The 21500-nt window shown below is 34.0% G+C and overlaps 1 protein-coding gene across 12 annotated transcripts in view; it reads right to left on the bottom strand.

The window, feature by feature from the left end:
* MRP (Multidrug-Resistance like Protein 1) overlaps nucleotides 1-21500 on the bottom strand; it is a 197852-nt gene that overhangs the window by 136274 nt on the left and 40078 nt on the right. For all 12 annotated transcript variants that reach the window (XM_072545236.1, XM_072545239.1, XM_072545240.1 and 9 more), the window contains exons 3-7: nucleotides 18413-18718; nucleotides 13334-13600; nucleotides 9353-9546; nucleotides 9086-9280; nucleotides 4579-5212 (exon numbers count right to left, since the gene is read on the bottom strand). In XM_072545236.1, coding sequence (XP_072401337.1) covers nucleotides 4579-5212; nucleotides 9086-9280; nucleotides 9353-9546; nucleotides 13334-13600; nucleotides 18413-18718 — 1596 coding nt within the window. The remainder of the gene's footprint in view (nucleotides 1-4578; nucleotides 5213-9085; nucleotides 9281-9352; nucleotides 9547-13333; nucleotides 13601-18412; nucleotides 18719-21500) is intronic.

The raw sequence follows: 21500 nt of genomic DNA, 5'->3' as shown, positions 1-21500 counted from the left end.
GATCTCCCCACAGCAGATAACACCCATAAAAAAGAAAATTCATAGTGTTATGATTTATACCTTAAGTATTTGAGTTACAGTGATCAACAGTCTTCACTTTATCATTAAAAGTAGTGGATTTAGCCGTTGTCGTTCAACCAGACTGGAATCATTAAAAAAAATAAACTTGGATGCCAAATTTCGCACTTGGTTTTGTGTTTTTTGCTGACCATATGAAAGTAAAAATCTCGTAGCTGGGATAGTTGAGACGAAAATAATTTAATTTTCCAAAAATATTAACTTTTCATAAACAACAAAGAACAAATCTGACAATTATTTCTGGACAAAGGGAGTACAAAACATAAAAGAAAATTACAAAAATTATGATTAATTTTTTCATAACTAAATAAAACGTACAGTTGTCGTTAAAATAGGTTATAAGTCACTGTCATGCTATGTTTTTGATCTGTAATAATTTCACAGGTATCAACTTTCGTTTAACACGTTTAAGTGGCTCATTTTTAAGTGTATACACTTCATTTAATTTACAAACCGTTGCATGTCATTGGCGTCATAGCCCGTGACGTCACATGATACCAACACGAAATATTTAGGCGGTAGGTGTGTTCTTTTTTAGAATCACTTTGCCGAGTACACTGGCATGACAGCCACTAGACATATTTTATTATATACGCGTAGAACTAATATTTAAAGATTTCTATTAATGTTAACTTAAAGAAATAGACAGCAATATGTTTAATTTAATTTGTATAAATGCATTATAAAGCGTTTTTATGAAGAAGAATTGTTCGGAACACACTGTAACTGTAATCGAACGAAGGTGAAATTTTGGCATAAAATGGTAACACTTATTTGACAGTTGCGGTGTTGACACTTTTTGTAGTTTATTATTTTAAATTTTAAAGTGAATACCTCTTGTTTTATATTTTTACCTATTTAATAAAATCTGTTCTTTTTAGAACAATTTCTATTTTCTATTTGATTTAAAATGGATTCAGGATTTTTTTATAATTTGACAACTATGTCAACTTCGATCTCTGACGTAGATAATGACGTGCAACGGTTTGTGAATTAGATGGACTGTATTTGTAATAAATATGAACTCTGTCGATATATCATCTATATTTAGCTATTTATCTATGTTCCTACACAGCTCCATACGAATATTTTACTGTGCGACAGACCATCTGCCAACAGGTTGTTGAATAGCTTCGCCTATTTTTGTTTTACGTCCTCTAACGACCCGTGGTAGATTCCCTCAGCAGGATTTGATTATTGGGAACTTGCGAAAGTCGCATGGTACTAAATCGGGCGAATAGGGGGGTGCTCCATGACTGTGACCCGATTATTGGTCAAATAGTTCTAGGACAAAATATGTAGGATCCAGAAATTTTTTTGCCAAATTTCGGCTTCTCTTTTCGAATTTTTCTATGAGTCTTCGTGAAACCTCTAAATAATAATATTCATTATCTATTTAACATTCCATATATGCTATGCCCCGTGTATCAAAGTAAACAATCAACGTCACCTTGAATTTGGACTTGTTCATCCTCTCTTATTTGTCTCTTTGAGAGTTTTGAGTCTTTCATTGCATGTATTGCTTGGTGTCAGGATCGTATTAAAAAATCCACGTTTTGTTACCAGTTATAACCCGTGACTAGAAGTCTGACTCCTTTTCGATGCATTCCATGGTGTCAGAACAAATATTTTTACGATACATCTGCAGTTGCACCGTTAGCTAGTCTGGGCAAAAGCTTAGCACACAATTTCCTCTTGCAAAATTTGACCCACAGTTTCTTTATTATTATCTACATATTCAGTAATAGTCCTGATGCTTATTCGAAGGTCTTTTCAAACAATTGCAATCACTTTTCGAAGCCACAGGCCGCTGGTTATCTTCAATATCCTACCTATCCTCCTCAAAATATTTGTATAACCCAAAACTTCTGGCACCGGATTAGCAAGCATCCCCTTGTAAAGATTCATAGCTTTCCAACGTGGATTTCCAGAGTTTTATCAAAAACTACAGTCTTCCCTCAATTTTTTTTATTACAACGAGACCGTTTGTTGCAGCTGCTTGAAAAATTTACCTAAGGTCAAAAATCTCTAGATTTAAACCACGCCTTTCCCATTCTTATCGCTACACATATGTTCATTACGAAACTCAGTCTCAAAACTTGATTGCCAGATACCGTAGTCCTGTAAAATTTTGATTGCCCCTGGTAAATTTTAATTTTTTCTTCTTTATAATTTCCTTTTCCTTGCTCACCTCGTATCGTTTATTGCATTTTCTTCTATTATGAGTTTTCAAATTGTAGACAGATATCTGATTCAGTGTTTAGAAATTTTTTATTTTCTTTAGAGCCTTTATGCTCTCCAAAGTCATTATATTTGACTACAATTCCGTCCGATGAGGGCTGTAAAGTCGGATATATAATTTTTCCGCAATTATTGTAATTTTGTTTTTCTAGGACTGGCCTATTTTGTTATTGCTTTCTATCGACCGTCTTTCAGCAACAGACCAATTGACAGATCGATCGATTCTGTCATATTTAGCGTATTGAGAGACGGTTTTATAGAGCGACAAAGAATGCATTAGACCACGCGGTCATCTAGGATCTTTTGTTGAACACATGTTGATAACCAAGAAAAAAAGCTTTTGGTTGATTGTTTGTTTAGAACTGCCAAATACACGATTTAACCTATTTTGACGACAACTACAAGATTTTTACCTGAAATAATAAAATTTCAAATAAATATGGTTTGGTTTTCAAATTTTGTTTCGTAATCTATAATTTTATTATTTGTAAGATTTTTGTTAAGTAAGTTTTATCTAAAAAGTCGTACCCTTCAGCGGCCATGCCACTTTGTCGTGGTTGTTTATCCCGTGAAGTGAACATGAATGAGTTGAAGCCAAAGTTTTTCCTTATTCCACCATCAGTTATCCACCTTATCACGGGACAAAAATGGAGCAGGAATATATGCAACAAGAAACTATGACTATACTTCCGAAGATGACGAGGAACTATTAAACGAAGTCGACAAAAACGCTGTAAGTCAGAAAGGACCCAAAAAGGTCCAGCAAGCGGGAAAAAGGTTTATGAATTTGTTGAAACAAGGTTTTTATCTAAAAGAGGGCGCTAAAATCTCTCCAAAATGTCTTCACATATACAAATGTAGGGTGAAAAGATCTTTTAAGTCAAAGCATGGGAAAGCTTCAAGACCAAAACGACTTCTTAATCTATAATCTACATTGAAGAGACATAAAATAAATTTTATGTCCGAGAAAAAATAACGTCCACGTAAAAATAATAGTCCATGACTTAACCCAAGCCCTGACAAAATGATGGCAGCGATAATGCAAGCTTTGATTACTTTTTTGCTCCACCACTTGCCAGAGAGTAATCCTTTAGCACCACCAGCAAAGATTTGAACTCCAAAACCACCAAGATTTTAGAGAGCAAAGGAAAAGAGATCAGAGAGATTTGTTGAGAGTGCCTTACATTAACACTCATGGATATCGATGAGCTAAACTGGTCAGATTAATTCCTGGAAAAGATCATATTCGAAGAAGCAGAGAGTCAATGGACAATCAAAATAGGCTGTAATACCTTCAGTGATAGACTCGTAGAGTAACTTAGCAATCAAACTTAAGTTGCTTATCTACGAATTATATAAGCAACTTCATCGTCGAAAAGCAGTTAGTTGCTCATTTTATCAACCCGAAGATGGCCCACCTCAGAAGAAAACAAAATCTGATGTAAGAATAACACAAATACCGAAAAATAGTGTATCAATTACATGGATATCCAAAGAACTAAGATCTGAGGAGGATCAGCCTGGATTTGGATAGAAACCTTCAAGCTGAGAAAGCTCAGCAACCATGGAAGAGTGGAAGAACTCATCTGGCAGAACGAGCAGGAACAACGACAGAAACTCCCAAGGCTGTAGGCAGGGCTAAACGGGAAGCAAACTATAACCTTTACCGACGCTGGGTAGCTATAAACTTGGCCAATGTAGATCTAGTCTTAATTTGAAGTCAATGATTCACCTAGCAACCAAACGTTGACTAATACCGAGCTTGGAGTCAACAAATGTGAAAATTAACTTCAGCCACTTCAGAAATCACCGTGTAATGACAAGTGATGGAAGGAGATCGCACATGAGATGGTCTTGGAGATGTCGTGGTAAATGTAACCTTGTAACCAACAGAAATAATCAATTACTGTGATGACATTTCATTTCTTTTTTTTATTTAAATCAGTGTCGGGTTTAAGGTTGATTTATCCTCCTTCGCACATGATACCACAGACATTATTCGTTCGGAACATTCTTTCTTCATTCATGAGCTTCTAGTCATTCTTCAACTATTCCATTTCTTTTCACAAGAGATTGTTACAACAATAAAAAGAAATAATTTAAAAAGCTGATCAAAAATACGTTTACTCTTGATATGAAAAATATATATCTTTAAATTCTATTTGATCACTTTTATATCTTTAATTTCACTATCGTCAAAATTTGAAAACCAAAAATAAATATATAAAGAAAATTTCATCAAATTTTAAAGCTACTTACCAAAAATGGAGCACAAGACCAGATAAACGACGTACCAGCATTCAAATAAGCAGCTTGTTTCAAAACTTTAATTTCTTTATTTCTGATTTTCAAAACTTGATCTTCAAAACTGTGTTCCCAGGCGTACAGCTTCAAAACTTTAATCCCGTTCAAAATTTCATTCATCAGCTTAACACGTTCGTCCTTGTTTTTCATCTGTTTCACTTGTAGTTTTTTGATCTTGTTAGCAATGAATCCGTTGACGGGAATTAGTATTATCATCACAGCTAGACCGGCGAGCACAGAGGGTCCTAATTCCTTCCAGAGGAAATATAAGGACAGACAGATCTGTAACGGAGCCGACCAAATCATGTTGAGATAACCGATCAGATCCATGAATTTCTGCGCGTCCACAGCCATCAAATTTACGATTTCGCCGACTGTACTTTCCTTTCGGGCACTGTTCGATATTTTTAATGCTTTTCTGTAAATCGTCGACACCAGGACCGTGCGGATCCTCATTCCGACTACGAACATCCGGTTGAAGTACTGCGCTAAGAATAAGGTTTGAATGGTGGCCGTGATGAAAAGTAAAATAGCATAGAAGTAACCTTTCCACATTTCCTGGTTGAACCGAGTGTAGGAAATAAGGAAACTGTAAAGAAGAAATTTACTGTAAAAAAGACAAACTGCAACAATGACGCACCAATGCGTCATAGTAGGGACGCTTCCATGCACTTGACACTAAAATGCGTCGTTAACTTGACACATATGTGCGTCAATGTCGTTTCAACAAAGTAGCGCACTCGATTGTTTGCCTATTCCGTGTAAAATGTATGTAAATTTCATTAAAAAAAAAACAAGATAAACTGTCCAAAAAAACACAAATAATCTAAAATTGACCAAAATGAAAAAGAACTCAGATATTTTAAATCAGTAAAACATAATTAATTAATAAAAAAGGTGGAAACACTTGGGTTTATATGCATTTTTGTATATTGCCTCATAGTTCGGATAGTTTTCATGTACTTGATATGGTATTTCCTTGAAATAAGGAAACTGTAAACAAGAAAATTACGATACGTTAATTTGAAATAAAACTTTAATGTAGAGACAAACTGCAACAACGACGCACCAGTGCGTCATAGTAGGGACGTTTCCATGCACTTGACGCTAAAATGCGTCGCTCACTTGACACATATGTGCGTCAATGTCGTTTCAACAAAGTAGCGCACTCTGTAGTTGCATATTATGTGTAAAAAGTATCTCTATAGTACATTTAAAAAAAATATTAATATAAACTGTCCAAAAAACACAAATAATCTAAAACTGACCAAAATGAAAAAGAACTCATATTTTAAATCAGTAAAACATAATTAATAAAAAAGGTGGAAACGCTTGGGTTTATATGCATTTTTGTACATTGCCTCATAGTTCGGATAGTTTCCATGTACTGTCAACGCCACTTAAGTTGGCGAGGCGCACAAACCCAAAATTGAAGTCCGCTTAGGGTGGATTAGGTGGTTGTCATCAGTCTCCTCCCAGTAGTCAGGTGCGTAACACAAAAGTGAAGTGCGGCTGTTATTTTTCAGATTTCTTATTATTTTGGATAGTTAAGTGTGTTTGTGGCAGTTTCTTTAAATGATGGCGTTAGAAAGTAATAGAAAGACTAATTCTGTTATTAATGGACAATCTCGTGAGATCATATATAATGTGTTATTATTTCAAAAATTTTAAGCTTGAAGCAGATACCTTGAAAACTGTGAAAGAAACAACAGCTAAAGCAACAGGTAAGTTTGTACAATAAATTAATTTTAATTCGCTATCAAATGAACTGAAAATAATCGAGAGTTTCTAACTTTGCCTTTATATTTTATTAGTCATATCTGCCTAATTAATTCTCTTTTAGTTGTATAACGTACTTTCGTGGTTGTATCATATGGCATTCTTCTTTTTCATGTGCCGTGCTCGATTATCGAGCGTTGGCTATCAAATTGGCTATAGTAATGTTGTTGACGGCAGCTCGGAAAAGGGATGCAGAGGATCTGTTAAACCATTCTCTTAGGTTTCTAAGCCATGACGTTCTTCTTCAACCTGTCCACTCTTCTTCCGTCTACCTTGCCTTGTATTATTAAGTGGAGTATAATATATTTCTCCGGGTGTCGCATAACATGGCCAAAATATTCAAGTTTGCAACGGCATAGCTTTTTAAATAAACATATTTGCAAAAATTTGTGAAATTATAATTATTGTATGTACATCGGTTTTACTCTCGACAATTGAAAGACATTTTTTAACATACTTAAATTATTACACCTATTAGCACATGAATATATTGTGTACTGTCTTATGGTATGGCAGTAAATATAGACTATTTTATACTTACATACTAGATAAAATGAATCACTATAGTTACTTTTACAGGAATTTCCATCAGAACAATCGAAAGGATAACAAGAGAGGCAAAATGTTCTTTGACAAATACCGACAGAGTCCAATTTGCCAAGTCAGGCAAAAAACGAGTAAGGAGATCAATCATAGATTTGCCGGAATAAGAGACATTCGCAGAATAATTTACGATTTTTTAAAACAGACAAATGTCGGGCTACGGTAAAAAAATTAAAACAAAACATTCATAACGATTTGGATATCACAATTTCACAGACATCTCTAAGGCGACTTCTACGCAAAATGCAATTTCGTTGGAGGAGAACCGAAAACAACCGAAAATTACTTATAGAAAAAAGTGAAATACGAGCTTTGAGTATAAAATATCTCAGGCAAATCAAACATTTTCGTACTCAAAATAGGCCAATTGTGTATGTTGACGAGACTTACTTACACAGCGGTCATACTTTTTCGAAGAACTGGACTGACGAATCAACAAAGGGATTATTTTCTATAATTTCTAAAGGTCAACGACTAATAATAGTGCATGCCGGTGGAGACATGGGATTCATTAAGGATGGATTATTAATCTTCAAGTCAGGTACAAAATCAGGGGATTTCCACTCTGAAATGAATGCACATAATTATGGAAAGTGGTTACAAAAACGTTTAATACCTAATTTACCTAACTCGGTACTAGTTTTTGATAACGCATCTTATCATAGTATTCAGTTAGAGCGGGCGCCTATATCAAACTCAAAAAAAAAATTAATGATAGAATGGTAAATACAGAAAAATATTCCATTTATACCTAATGACCTAAATATTCGCTTTAAAACCGGAATTATAGGAAACCATTAAATATCATAAACCCCGTCATGTAAAATACAAGTGCGACGAAATTTTACGCGAGCATGGCCATATTCCTTTGCGTACACCTCCGTACCATCCTGACCTAAACCCGATTGAACTTATATGGGCTACAGTCAAAAATAATTTAAGCCAGAAAAACGTTACATTTAAATTAGCTGACTTACAAGAACTGGCTGAGGAAGAGTTCAATAAAATTAATGCAAATGAGTTTAGAAAATGATGTGACCATGCCATTAAGAAGGAAGATGAATACATGGACAGCGAGATAGTGGTTGATAACGCCATGGAAATAGCTCCTATTATTATAAATATTAACAGCGAATCTTCCAGTACAGAGTTTTCTTTTGATGATAAAGATGAAGAAGATTAACCATTAGAAAATTATTTTTAGTTACTATTTTTCTACACTTGATACTCGTTTTAGTGTTATAATCAAACCAAAATATCAAAATTAAATAATTACTGTGTTACATTTATTTATACAATACCCTCCATTTAATATGAAAGACAATATCAACGTAGTTTTATTTGTTATTTAAATTCAGTCATAATTATTATTGTGTTTGTATGTTAAATTAAAGAGATATTATAAACCAGTGGCTTTCTATTTAAATTGACTAAAAAAATAATAACAATTTCATCTTTGTAATGATATATTAAAGCTTGCGAAAAAATATTACTACTTTTTTAATTGTGTAATAATTCTTTGAACTATACCGTTACGCCACTGAAACTACTTATCAGAAATAGTAAACCAATAGGAGAATCATGGGGCGTAAACATAATTTATTTCTCAGTGACGTTCTGCGTAATCCGTCGCCAAGTTAACTGGCTTTTGCTGTACTTGACGCTATAATGCGTCATGTACTTTACACAATTGTGCGTCAGTGTGGTTCTAAAGAAGTGGATCACTCGATTTTTTATTTATTATGAGCAAAATGTTTTTGCAAAAGTAATTGAAAAAATGAGAATATAAACTATATAAAAACTACAAAAAATCGAAAACTGATAAAAATGAAAAAGGTATCAGATATTGCAAACCAGTAAAACATAATTAAAGAAAAAACGTGGAAAAACTTAGTTTTATGTACATTTTCGTGCATTGCTTCATTTGAAACGCACGACTTTTACACGGAATTGAAAAATCGACTGCGCCATATTTTTGGGACAATCATTTTTTTGTTTGTTTTTGAAAAAACTTAAAAACATAAAAGAAAGTATAGTACATATTTGTTACTGCATAAAAATACTTTAATAATACACTTACCCTAAAATTTGGGGGCTCACAAAAGTCAGTAGATCCTGTATCAACTTCAATAGCGCTCCAAAGAAATAGATAGGTCCAAAACATTTTAACAGTGGCGGTAATATCGAGGCTTGTTTCTTTTTCTTGTTATTAACGAAATCGACGCTTGCCGCATCTGATTTAAATTTGGCATGGGCAACTTGTGTGGGGGAAGCGCTGAAATAAAGTTAGAAATAATTTGTGTTATTTAGATTGAAATATGTAATTTTATTGTAATTTTATAGTTACCTTTCGGCTTTCTTTAAAGTTTGACTCCAATATTTTTCAAAAACGGGTACCAACTCCCTCGAACTGTCTTCGACATTGATATCCCATAGGTCTTTGGTTTCTAAAGGTTTTTTGAAACCTTTCCAAGCCAGCGGGTCGAACCATGCGAAGAGTAGACGTGATAGGAAGCTGGCACTTTCTTCTGGTGATGGATTCTAAAAGAAACGATATGTTAGAAGAGGAGCGACCAACTTTTCTTGAAAGTTTACCACCATATTTGTATGAAAAGTTATTCGTGTCACCAAAAATTGGTCGATAGGTGGAATTTGTACAAAATAACACAGAATATATGAAATATATGTGTTATGGCGAGCACGCCACTGTGTGTGTGTGTGTGTGTTTTATCTCAATATTCAGACTACTTAGAAGATGATAAACATCCACGCTGAGTATCTCGAGATGTTTACGATATTATCAAGAACTATGAGAGGTTTTTAGGATAGTTTGTAATTCTTAAGTTAGTATAGTCTTATACCCTAAACTGTTAACATCTAAATAAATTTGTGCATTTCATTCAGAGTTACGTTATTTAATTCTCCAACGAACACATATCATTTTATAGAGAATAAAAGTGGCGCAGTCAGTAGGATTTCCAATTAGAAAAAGTAAAGCCTTTTTTTTAATCGATTTTTATCGTTAATTGGAAAATTGGAGAATTAGTGACTTAGTATTTGAGTTCCGAGTGTAAGGCCACGAGGAAGGAAAACTGAATGAACCCGTAAGCAACTTCGAAGAATTCCAAGTGTAAGGCCACTTGTTGTGTGAAGCCACAAAGTAATTCGGAAGTTCTGGGGAGGCGCAATTAGCAACTTCGTGAAATCTTCTCTACCAGCTTCAGTGAAAAGCCACTCGACCCTGGAAACGGTGAAGCATTTCAACAGAAGAAGCAACAACATCTCGGCTACCATTCCGACTACATACAGTTTAGAATTTCGACCAGTTCCAGTGTAAACCCAGTTGATCCAGAAGGTACAACGTTCTTCACCCGTTCTCTACCCGTTCCAGTGTAAATCCACTTGATCTGAGACGCTGCAACGTTTTCGACCAGTTCCGGTGTAAAGCCACGTTCTCACGGAAATACTTGAGGTTAGTCGAATTATATTAATTTTTTATTTGTTTTCATTTTTTTTATTTACTCTGTTTCGCAATTTTCAAACTTTTAAGCTATCATAACTAGTATTTGCATTTTTTTTAATTGTTTAATTTATTTTTGATAATACAATGGCAACTAACGACGTAACAGCAACTACGCCAATAATTTCCGCTACCACTTCTAATAATTATATTAATTGTGACAAAGCTATCAAGCTTATAAATGTTTTTGATGGGCCCTCTTCAAAATTACATTATTTTATAGATTCTGTTGATTTCATTTTTGCAAAATTTGACCCAGCGGAATTGCAAATTTTTCCTTTTATTGTAAAAAGCAGGTTAGAGGGAAAAGCTCTTGATTTCATTGGCTCGAAAGAATTTTCGACATGGCAAGAGATAAAAAATGCTCTCCTTTCTCAGTTTGGTGAAAATTTGGATTTACAGTGTCTAAATTTTGAGTTATGTCGTTTTAAACAACGTTCTAATGAAAAACCTACAAATTTCGTTGATAGAATTGAAAAACAATTAATAAGAATCAATACAGTTATCAAATATGATTCAAATTTGAACAATGTTGAGAAAAAATGTTTAAATAATTTTCACAGTAAGACTGCAATTCTGACCGCTATTACGGGCATAAAAGAACCTTTGTGTCAAATGCTTCGCTCTTTAAATCCTAGTTCGTTACTTCAAATTAATCAAATTTTAAATAATTATGAAAACCAACAATATTTCAAACAAACAAATGACAATTTTTCTAAATTAATTATAAATAATGACAATGAAATTTTTTCAAGTACTGCAGGTACGCAAAAAACATTTTCTGATCCCGGTTCAACAAATCAATCGATAAATCCACCAATTAAATTAACCATTCCAAAGTGCACTGTTTGTCATAAATATGGACATAAAGCAGAAAAATGTTATCGTAAACCACAATCTCACAATGTTGTTCATAATACCTATTGCGACAACGATAGTTCAGAAAAAGAAATAGAAATCGAAGTTGATCAGGATTTCTTTAGAGCAAGTGCCGCTGACAACGTTACAGTTTACCAAGTAGCAAATAAACCGCTTCTTTACGCGCATATTAAAAATTTGAATATAAAATTATTATTTGATTCAGGGGCAGCTATGTCAATATTGAAACCAGGTAAAATTTTAGACTCTTATCACTTTAATCATGAAAATTTTGAAATACTTGGTATTAATAACGAACCAATTCAAGTCAAAGAGCGTAAACTTTAAGTTATTTTCGTTTGTTCAAAAATTCTATATAGTTGACATAAATTCTCCTTTTGATGAAATACTTGGTTATGATTTTTTAGAAAAGAATAAATGTGTTATTGACTTTGGTATAAATACTTTATTTGCTAATCGCGAGGAAATCCTTCTGTTTCAATCTGATCAGGAACATAATATACTTAGTGTAAATAATATAAACGAACATCAAGTCCGAAGTAATAATGTTATTGACGTAACTGAAAAAATCGATACTATTGTAAGTAAACTAAAATTAGAAGCTCTGCCAAGAATTCGATTAAACCATGTCCATCAAAAACAAAATGAATATACCGAATTTGAGAATATTAAAACTAACTTAAATTTAAATAATTTCTCCTACTCTAATGAGCTAATCTTAGACGTTAACAATAAGAATATTTTATATCTATACGATGAGAATGACAGAAATGTATATCATTTCGAAAATTTCATTTTAATAATGTAAAACCATTTTATGATGCGATTAACTAAACGAAGTTGAAGTGTAACACGACAAGTAGTAGATATGAGCTTTAATTATCCATATTATAAAGGAATTTTAATCAATAATGACTGCAATATATAATTCGATTACCTTGTGGTACACTTCATCTACGGCTTTCTCGTAACAACAAAAGTAGAATAAGTTATTGCCGGTTGGTTTTTTTGTTCCATGTGGACCTACCTGCCCTGTACGGAGTATGAGAGGCTCTTCACTACAAGTCAAAACTTCGAAGCTGCAAAAGAAGCCGTTCTTGGACACCCCAGCTTCGATCTTCGGGAGGGAGGTGTTATGGCGAGCACGCCACTGTGTGTGTGTGTTTTATCTCAATATTCAGACTACTTAGAATATGATAAACATCCACGCTGAGTATCTCGAGGTGTTTACGATATTATCAAGAACTATGAGAGGTTTTTAGGATAGTTTGTAATTCTTAAGTTAGTATAGTCTTATACCCTAAACTGTTAACATCTAAATAAATTTGTGCATTTCATTCAGAGTTACGTTATTTAATTCTCCAACGAACACATATCATTTTATAGAGAATAAAAGTTATGTACAGCAAAACAGGACACTCTTTTTGCTTGCTTTTCTTTAATTTATGTAATTTAGGTTTTAGTAGTTTCTTACGCCATTTTCAGTCTTTTTTAGCTTTTGATAGTGACAATGAATCTTGTCATTATTAATTTTTATTACTACCATAAGAGACGTTATTTTAATATTAATTAAAAGCTTCAAATGTTGTTTCTTTTTGCAGGTAATGTAATTTTAATTTAATATTGTATAATTAATAATAAAGTTGTTCTTTTTGCAGAGAAACACAATTGAGTTTTACTAATGAAACTTTCCTGATTGAAGAAACAAACATTATTAAATATCTGTAAGCACTAATAAATGTAGTGCGATATTTATGGTTGATGCGGTAAATGTGGTTTTTGGATCTGAATTTTGTCAATTAAATCTTGAATGTTGGGGTCAATTTTCGTAACAGCTAATAAAATTGGATTTTTTCTAATTAATCTTGGTTTTTTGTTAAACTAAAACTTATAAAACATACAAAACTTACAAACAAAATTAAAACTCACCTTCGATTGTGGGTACTTCCTTTCCAAAGGTGCTTTGTCCGCGAAGCAGTTAAGAAGAAACATTAAAACGACCAGAGGAAAATATATCAGGTAGCTGGTGTAAAAATAGTAATAATCGGGCAATATCTCGTCTCTTTGGCTTCTTCTGATTTCGGTCCTGAACTGAGGAATGGCACAAAGAACGACAAAGAACCAGAACAAGAATAACAGTCCGGACGTTTGTAAACCGTGTTTTCGGTTGTAGAAAATAAAAACTCCGCTAAGTGCCTGTAACAAATTAAAATAAAATTTAAATATTTGTACGTAGATGTTAAGTGATAAGTTATATATAAAAAAATAAAACGATGCCATATTTTTGGTAATTTCGAGTAAAAGCAATCGCATTTTTCTTTTTAATTTTTTCTCTTTAAATCTAATAAATTCCTATTAAACACTTTTAATTTGCGTCTTAAAATCTTCGAACGATGAGATGAGATAAACATAATCCAATTGTTTGTTTACGTTGTCAGATGCCTCTAAAAAGTGAGTTCTGTGCAACCGGGAGAGAGAGGGTCGAAGGTTAAGGTAGCTTGGATCTTCTCGAGAAAAAATAGTGGAAAAATTCCCATTTACAATGAGAGCGAGTGAAATTCGAATTGAGATTTTAGCGGTCAGCCAGTCCAAGGGGAGGAATCCGCATAGATGGCAGTCATAAGGGTATAGATAAAAAACACCCAAAATTCAAGTATACAAGGTGCGCCTCAATTAATCATCTAGATCTTTTCTTTGCTTGAGATAAAATACGTTTTGTCCATCAGTTATTTGATAATGTGGCGACGTGTCATGTCCAATTCCATTTTAGCGACGCGGTTTTTTCGATGATATCTGTTGTTTTTGTTCTACGACGCAATTCTTTGTTTGGGATTTGGTCTCTAAGAGAGCCACCCAATATCTGGCGCTCCATAGCCCTTTGAGTCACGCGAATATTTGTTATTACCTTTTTTGTGAGTGTTACTGTTTCCGTTCCATAAGTGAGTGCAGGTAACACACATTGGTCAAAGATTTTCCTTTTGAGACATATGAGTAGATCAGATTTAAATACATAGTTTAATTTACCAAACGCTGCCGAGGCTGATCCTATTCGAAGTGGGAGCTAACATGTCTGGTTATCTCTGCCCAACCGAATTTCATGTCCTCTAGGCTGATAGAAGTCTAATTTAGCGTACAGTCTTTTTTTGATAATTTTTGAGAAAAGTTTATACAGTATACTCCCTCTATAACGAACACGGTTATTACGAGGTTTCGCTTATAACGAGGTACATTACATGTCCCATGAAATTTCTTTTGAACTATAACCCTCTATAGCGAGACAAATTTGGTTATAACGAGAAAAAATAAGATCAAAAAACGTGTTTTTTTACGTTTTTGGCCCGGCCGTGGCTATAAATACCCTTATTAACTGCCGCCCGCAACAAACTTCTCGAAGCGATCTCTCTTGTTTTTCTTTATTGAAGAATAAGTCTTAAGCCAAGTACAGCTATCATATCATTGTCGTCCATTGTAGTTTGGTAGGTATATACCCCACAAAGAACCATAGGCGTCCTGCACACACCGTCACGTAAGCTTAACAGAAGAGTTAATGGCAAAACTGTGCATGCAAACCCTAACGTGTATGGCCTCCATTACTCGAAAATTTACAATTTATGATTCACAAGTGTTATTGTAGGGAGTTGACCATTCGCACCTAATAATATAGGTCCTAATAGACAAGATGTGGAAAGTGTTTTAAACGTTGTCAGAAACTTTATCCAAAGACAAAACGCAAATGAAGAAGCATAAAACTGTTTCACATCTTTAGAAAATATAATAGATAGAATACTGGACAATTTAAAGCAGTCAAAAATGACAGACTTCTTCCAATTGCAGAAGCAATAGTTTATGTTATCCTTGAAAATACGCTTTATACAGATTTACAGAATACAGATTTTTTTAACGTACATCATTGACAATAAAAGTAAACAACTCTTTTTCGTCTTAATGTATTTCATTGACAATAAAGGTAAACTTTGAATGACTTTTTTTTTCAAAAAGCCATTCAAACAATATTTAGCATCTTATATTGCTCCGAATGGCTTCACTATAGGAAGTTAATGTTTTCATCTTTGTTTTTTATTTTGTACATATTTTTGTTGTCAAAACTTTTAAACTTTTGTTTTCTTGAATTATTTTAGTTATTTCTGTTGTATTGTTTTCTCTTACGTGTTTTCGGATTGACCGGTGGATATCTTTATTTAATTTCTTCATTGTTGTGTAGTTGGAGCCGTATTTTTCAGTCAGCTGTCTTCTTTTACCTATTAGCTCTTTGGTATTTTGGCTTAGTTAATAAGATCTGCGTGACCGATATAATAAGTTTATAATAATGTTATTTAACAAACGAAATGACGAAATGAACAAGCACTTTTTGGGGTTTCCGATATTTATTGAGTGATAAATTTGTTATTGGTAATTATAATTCATTAAATGACATGATTTAACATATTTTTTAATGTGTATTAGTCAATGACTACAAAACTATAGTCGTAGCAGTATTTTATGTGACTAAAATCTTGAACAATTTTACCGCACAACTCTGAAGAACTTGCATACGCGGGATATCTAGAATGTAAGATACAACTATTGTGGCAATTTTCGATTTTAAAGTAAATTAATGGCAGGGAAATACAGATATAGTCCAGTTCCTGACCCTAAGCATGTGATATTATCTCCGAATTCTTTAAAACATCATCGATTTACTTGAAATTTTGACATGGGTTTTAACATTCCTCAAATAACAAGAGTTATATAGTGCCGATACGTGATTTTACTCTGAGGGTAAACACAGGTCGACACGATTTTTGGTGCTTTGAATATGATAAGTGTCCTTAGCTAATACGGATATGTTGATTCTGAATGTGAATTTGGTTTGAGTCCATCACGTCAAGATTTTTCACAAAATTAAAAAACCCCGTAAGATATTTTTACTAGAACAAAAAAAATTGAGTTACTTATCAAGAAAGCTTATCATTTTTACTTCAGTGTAAAGCTTGGTGATCAGGAAAAACTTTGAACTCCACACAAAGTGTGCTTTCAGTTTGTCGAGCTACTGAGAAAATGGACAAAAGGTAGACGTAACTCTTAAACCCTCGGCATTCCTAAATTACATAAACATACAATTCAGTATCCTAATTGATCGTGTGCTAAACGACCTCTTGCCTCATGGACCAGGAATTCTCCATTCCTCCATATTTTCTTCACAACATCTAACCGCAATCATCAGATGAAAGTTCAAATGAAAAAACTGATGAAGACGAAATATAAACCAAACTCGACAGTTTATTCAAGCTGAACTAAGTGACTTAGATCGGTCTATCGAAGGATGCTGCACAAATCTTAGAATTAAATTAGAAAAATAAAAATATGTTGACTCCAGGAACCACTAGGCATCGTGAAAAAGTGTTCGTGGAATAAAAGGGTTCACTGGTGTATTATAATAATATTCCTGAAGTAGTCATGAAACTGGGAGCTGACAATTACGATTGCACATCATGGCGGTTATTTATTGGTTCTTCTAAGAGAAGTCTGAGGGTTGTCTTGTTGCACAATGGTAATACCTATGTCTCGGTTCCTGTTGCTCACTCCATGCAACTCAAAGAAATGCAGGATCTTGAGCTCTTACTAAATAAAATAAAGTATAGCGAATACTGTGGGCAACTCTGTGGAGACCTCAAAATAATATCCGTTCTTTTGGGTCAACAGTCTGGACTCACAAAGTATCCATGTTGTTCCAGAAATGAACATATTGTTTTAAAATATAAAATAAAAATGTAATTCTTAAGACTTTTCTTAGTGTAGAATAACTAGAACAGTCACTTCATCAAGTTTGTTCGCGACACCCGACTGACTGGCGTCTGACCCTCTTAAATATTTTTCACACCTAAATAAAATGGGCGTAATCTTCACGTTCACGCATCACATCAAGTAGTGATTTATCAGTTCAAGTTCACACATCGAGTATTTAAAAACTCTCAATTCACGTATTAAATATTTCTCTCCGCCGGAATCGGGCATTTTCTCATACTGGTGTTTTCTTTTACGTGTTATAAAGAAAGAATTTTTAATATTGTATAGTAAGCTACGGCCGTGTTGAGCCTCTCTACTCTTAAAAGATTTAATTATAAATCGATAAACTCAAAGGTTCTTTTATTTCTCTGTAGCTATATTTGCTCATATTAAGAATCCTTATCCTTCAACGGTCACTGAAGAACTAAACCTATGGAGATACATCCATTCACAAGTCCTTTGAAGTAAGGCTTGGAATCCAAAGATTTCCAACCCTCTTATGTAGGTAGCCAGTTACAAGGCTTCCTCACATGTCTTTTGTACCAGTGGGACAGTCCAGCAAATTTACATTATATTAAAAAAGAATGGCCACTCAGTCAAAGACTTGTACCAGGACAAAAAAATGTGCAGCGAGATGCATTAGTTGACACAAAATTAGTTTTTTGCCTCCCCTTCACATAAAGTTAAGATTGATGAAGCTGTTTGTTAAAGTTTTAAATAAACAAGGTGACTGCTTTAAATACCTGTGCCACAAATGAGAAGCTTGCCTTCAAAACGGGCTATATCCATTTTTTCCAAATTATGCTTTTTTTGTGATTTTCGGCTAAGTTTTACAAGATCTATCAACTGGCACGTTCATTAGCGTTCAAAACGAGCTATTTATATTTTAAAATCGCATATAAAGTCGGCATTTTGCATCAAAAGTATATCCTACTTTTGCGATCAAAAGCGGCTATATCCATTCACACTGCCCAAACGACAAGAGTTGAGCTTCAAAACATCAAATTGTTAAACCATCCATCGTATAGCCCCAAACTAAGTCCCACCGACTTCTTCACGTTCCCAAAGATCATTCAAACATGTATCGATATTGATGGAACATATTTTGAAAAGCAATAAAGTACTTTAGTCTATATATTTTTTGTCTTTATGGCTATACGCAAAACTAAAAATACAATTCTCGTATCAGAAAAAAACAAACTATGTAAAATAAATACTTACAAATGACAGTATTTTGATCAACGGCGAGTATATATCCACATCATTCACCGTGCTGCCTCTGGAACCTGCCGTTTTGAATGACGTTACTATATCACTAATTGTTAAAACTATTAGAGTTGCTGTTATTGCTAATTTTGATAAATTTAACCAATTCCACGGTATATTGCGTCGTTTACTGTTACATATGTAAAAGACTTCTAAGCCGGCGAAGAACCATAGGAAAATACACGGTATCCATACTAATACGGTTTTTTCGAAACACGGAGTAAACTCTGGGTCGTTTGTGTTCCATGTTAGGTTGTTGTCCTGAAAAAAAAAACAAAACAAATAATGTTAAGTAATATATAAATAAATTATACAAATATTAATTTATTACACATTTCGTTGGGAATAAACTATAGTTTATGAAATATATTTCGTATTGGACGATTTGTCTGTTCAAATGTCCAATAGATATAGTCTATGAAAGCTTGTAATGCCGATGTATTGGGATAACTAACCAGGAACCATATGTCCCTACTCGAAGTAGCGAATTTTTACATCCCATCTTGGCGGCATATTTTATTGCTAATTACTGTTGATTAGTATATTAAACAATCCCCAAAAACTACCCATCATCCCCCTAACGCAAAACCCACCTCTGGAAAAATCGAGATATTAATCAAAAGCGTTAATAATGAGTGTTGTAGTATGAAAGTATGAAGCTACAATAATTTTTGTGTATTGGAAAAGGGTGAAGCAATAAAAAGCATTGTTCGCCTTAAACTGCATCAATAAATTAAATAAAAACCATGTATGAACTGGTCTTTATTACTAAATACATAATTTTTCCTGAAAAGCACAAAATTGATCATAAATATCTTATAACGGTGATTTAGTTTGAATACAGAGAAAAAGAGAAATGTAAAGAGAAACGAGAGGCCTACACCAAGTACAAAACATCAAATACTCCAGAATCCCGAGACACCTATAGAAGAATACGAAGAACAGTTTACAAAAAGGATGGGAAGCGACTTCTACGGTACACAAAAACAAATATGGACATTCACAAGAAACCAACGGAAGGAAATGGCATGATTGAAGGAATATAATAATATACCAGCAAACGAATAGGAAAGATACCTGATGGAACTGTTTAAAGGAAAGGAAAATAATTATCAACACAATAACGTACCTGAATTAGGACACGAAATAGAAATCAGTTTTTAAGAAGTAGAGATAGCCATAAGATCACTCAAAAATTGAAAATCACCAGAACCAGACGGAATAACCAACGAGCTTCTAAAACACGGACGAGAAAGTATAACCTTAGAGATGACAAAACTTATACAAAACCTAATATTGCACTGCAAAATACCAGACGCATGGAGAAATAGCATAATGATACCAATGTTCAAGAAAGGAGGTAATGAAGATCCCAACAATTATAGAGGTATAAATCTACTGAACAACGCACTTAAGCTTACCACAAAAGTCCTAAGCAACAAAATCAATAAACTAAACTTTATCAGATGAACAACAAGGATTCAGACCCTGAAGATCATGCGTAGGCGCCGTAATTGTACTAAGACAAATCACAGAAAAGGCCATCGAGTACAATAAACCAGCATATCTATGTTTTATAGACCTGACAAAGGCTTTCGATCGCATCCAAGTCGAAGACGTCTTACACCTACTGTATAAAAGAAACATACCAATCAATATTATACAAACCATCGAAAACATCTACTTCCATAATCGAATACATTATAGTGTCGTTTTGGCATTGATTTTGTTTCATGTTTTCATCTTGATGTATACATTATTCTCTCACCTTTCGTTTAACGCTTCATACGTTGCAATCGGACCAATAGACCCGGAGATACGTTATAGTGCCGTTTTGACTATACCGCCATCTTTGTTTTTTCTCTCTACGTGTTACCCGTTTCCTTCCCGCTTGTTTGACACCTCATACGTCGCGATCCAACAAGCGGTCGCGCCTCCACTTCGAAAAGAGCCAAAAATGAGCAGAATGGACCTTGGATTTTAGTGGTTACGCTCCATAAGAATAACATGGGGCGCCTCCGCCAAATCGTCGTTTTTGTGCTCGAACTGTTACTGCTCCTTTACTCAAAGATAAATGGAAAAGTAACACAATGTATACTAGTACAAAGCGGAGTCAGATAGGGTGACTCGTTAAGCCCACTTCTCTTTAATATAATAATGAACGAAATAATACAAGTAGTACGTAAAGGTCATGGTTACAGAATGGGGAACAAAGAAATCCAAATATTATTTTATGCAGAAGACGCCGCATTAATCACAGAGACAGAAGACGAGCTCCAAAGATTAGCACACATCTTCAATACAACAGCCAAGAAATACAATATGATAATATTAGCAGAAAAAAACAAATGTATGACAACATCTAAATACCCACTACGATGTAAAATCGAAATTGATGGGAAAATAATAAAGCAGGAAGCAAGGTTTAGATAACTGGGAATAGATATAATTAGTTACGGAGATGTTCAAGAAGTACGACAACAAAGCTTAAAAGCAAGTAAAATGGATCTCTTAATGACACAATCAGGAAGAACAAACACGTAAGACATGACACGAAAACAAGAATCTATGAAGCAGCAATTAGACCTATATTAACACACACGGCGGAGACAAGACCTGACATATCCAAAACGAGACGACTACTAGAAACAACAGATGAAAATACTCCGACGAATATCAGGGAACTGTCTGTTGGATAGGGAGAGAAGCGAAAACATAAGAAGAGCATGCAATATAGAAGACATAAATGGATTTGTGACAAAACGGAAACAGGAGTGGAACGAACACATTAGAAGAATGACAGAGGATATGACAGTAGGAATAGCACGAGATAAGCCACCAAATGGACGAAGAAGTGTTGGCAGACCAAGAAAAAGATGGTGCGATAATTTAAACAATTTATTAGTCTAATACTGAAGAAACAGGCTTTAAAGCCAAGATACAAGAAGGAAGAAAAAGAGTTTGAATACACGTGTACCTACGATTCCCTATAGTTTGTGTGGATAAATATATTTTACCACTTAGATAATAACGAACATAGATT

Source organism: Diabrotica undecimpunctata, chromosome 9 (genome assembly GCF_040954645.1).
Source record: "Diabrotica undecimpunctata isolate CICGRU chromosome 9, icDiaUnde3, whole genome shotgun sequence".
NCBI lineage: Eukaryota > Metazoa > Arthropoda > Insecta > Coleoptera > Chrysomelidae > Diabrotica > Diabrotica undecimpunctata.
Note: the sequence above shows the minus strand (reverse complement) of the source record. Positions and strands in the feature narration are given on the sequence as shown.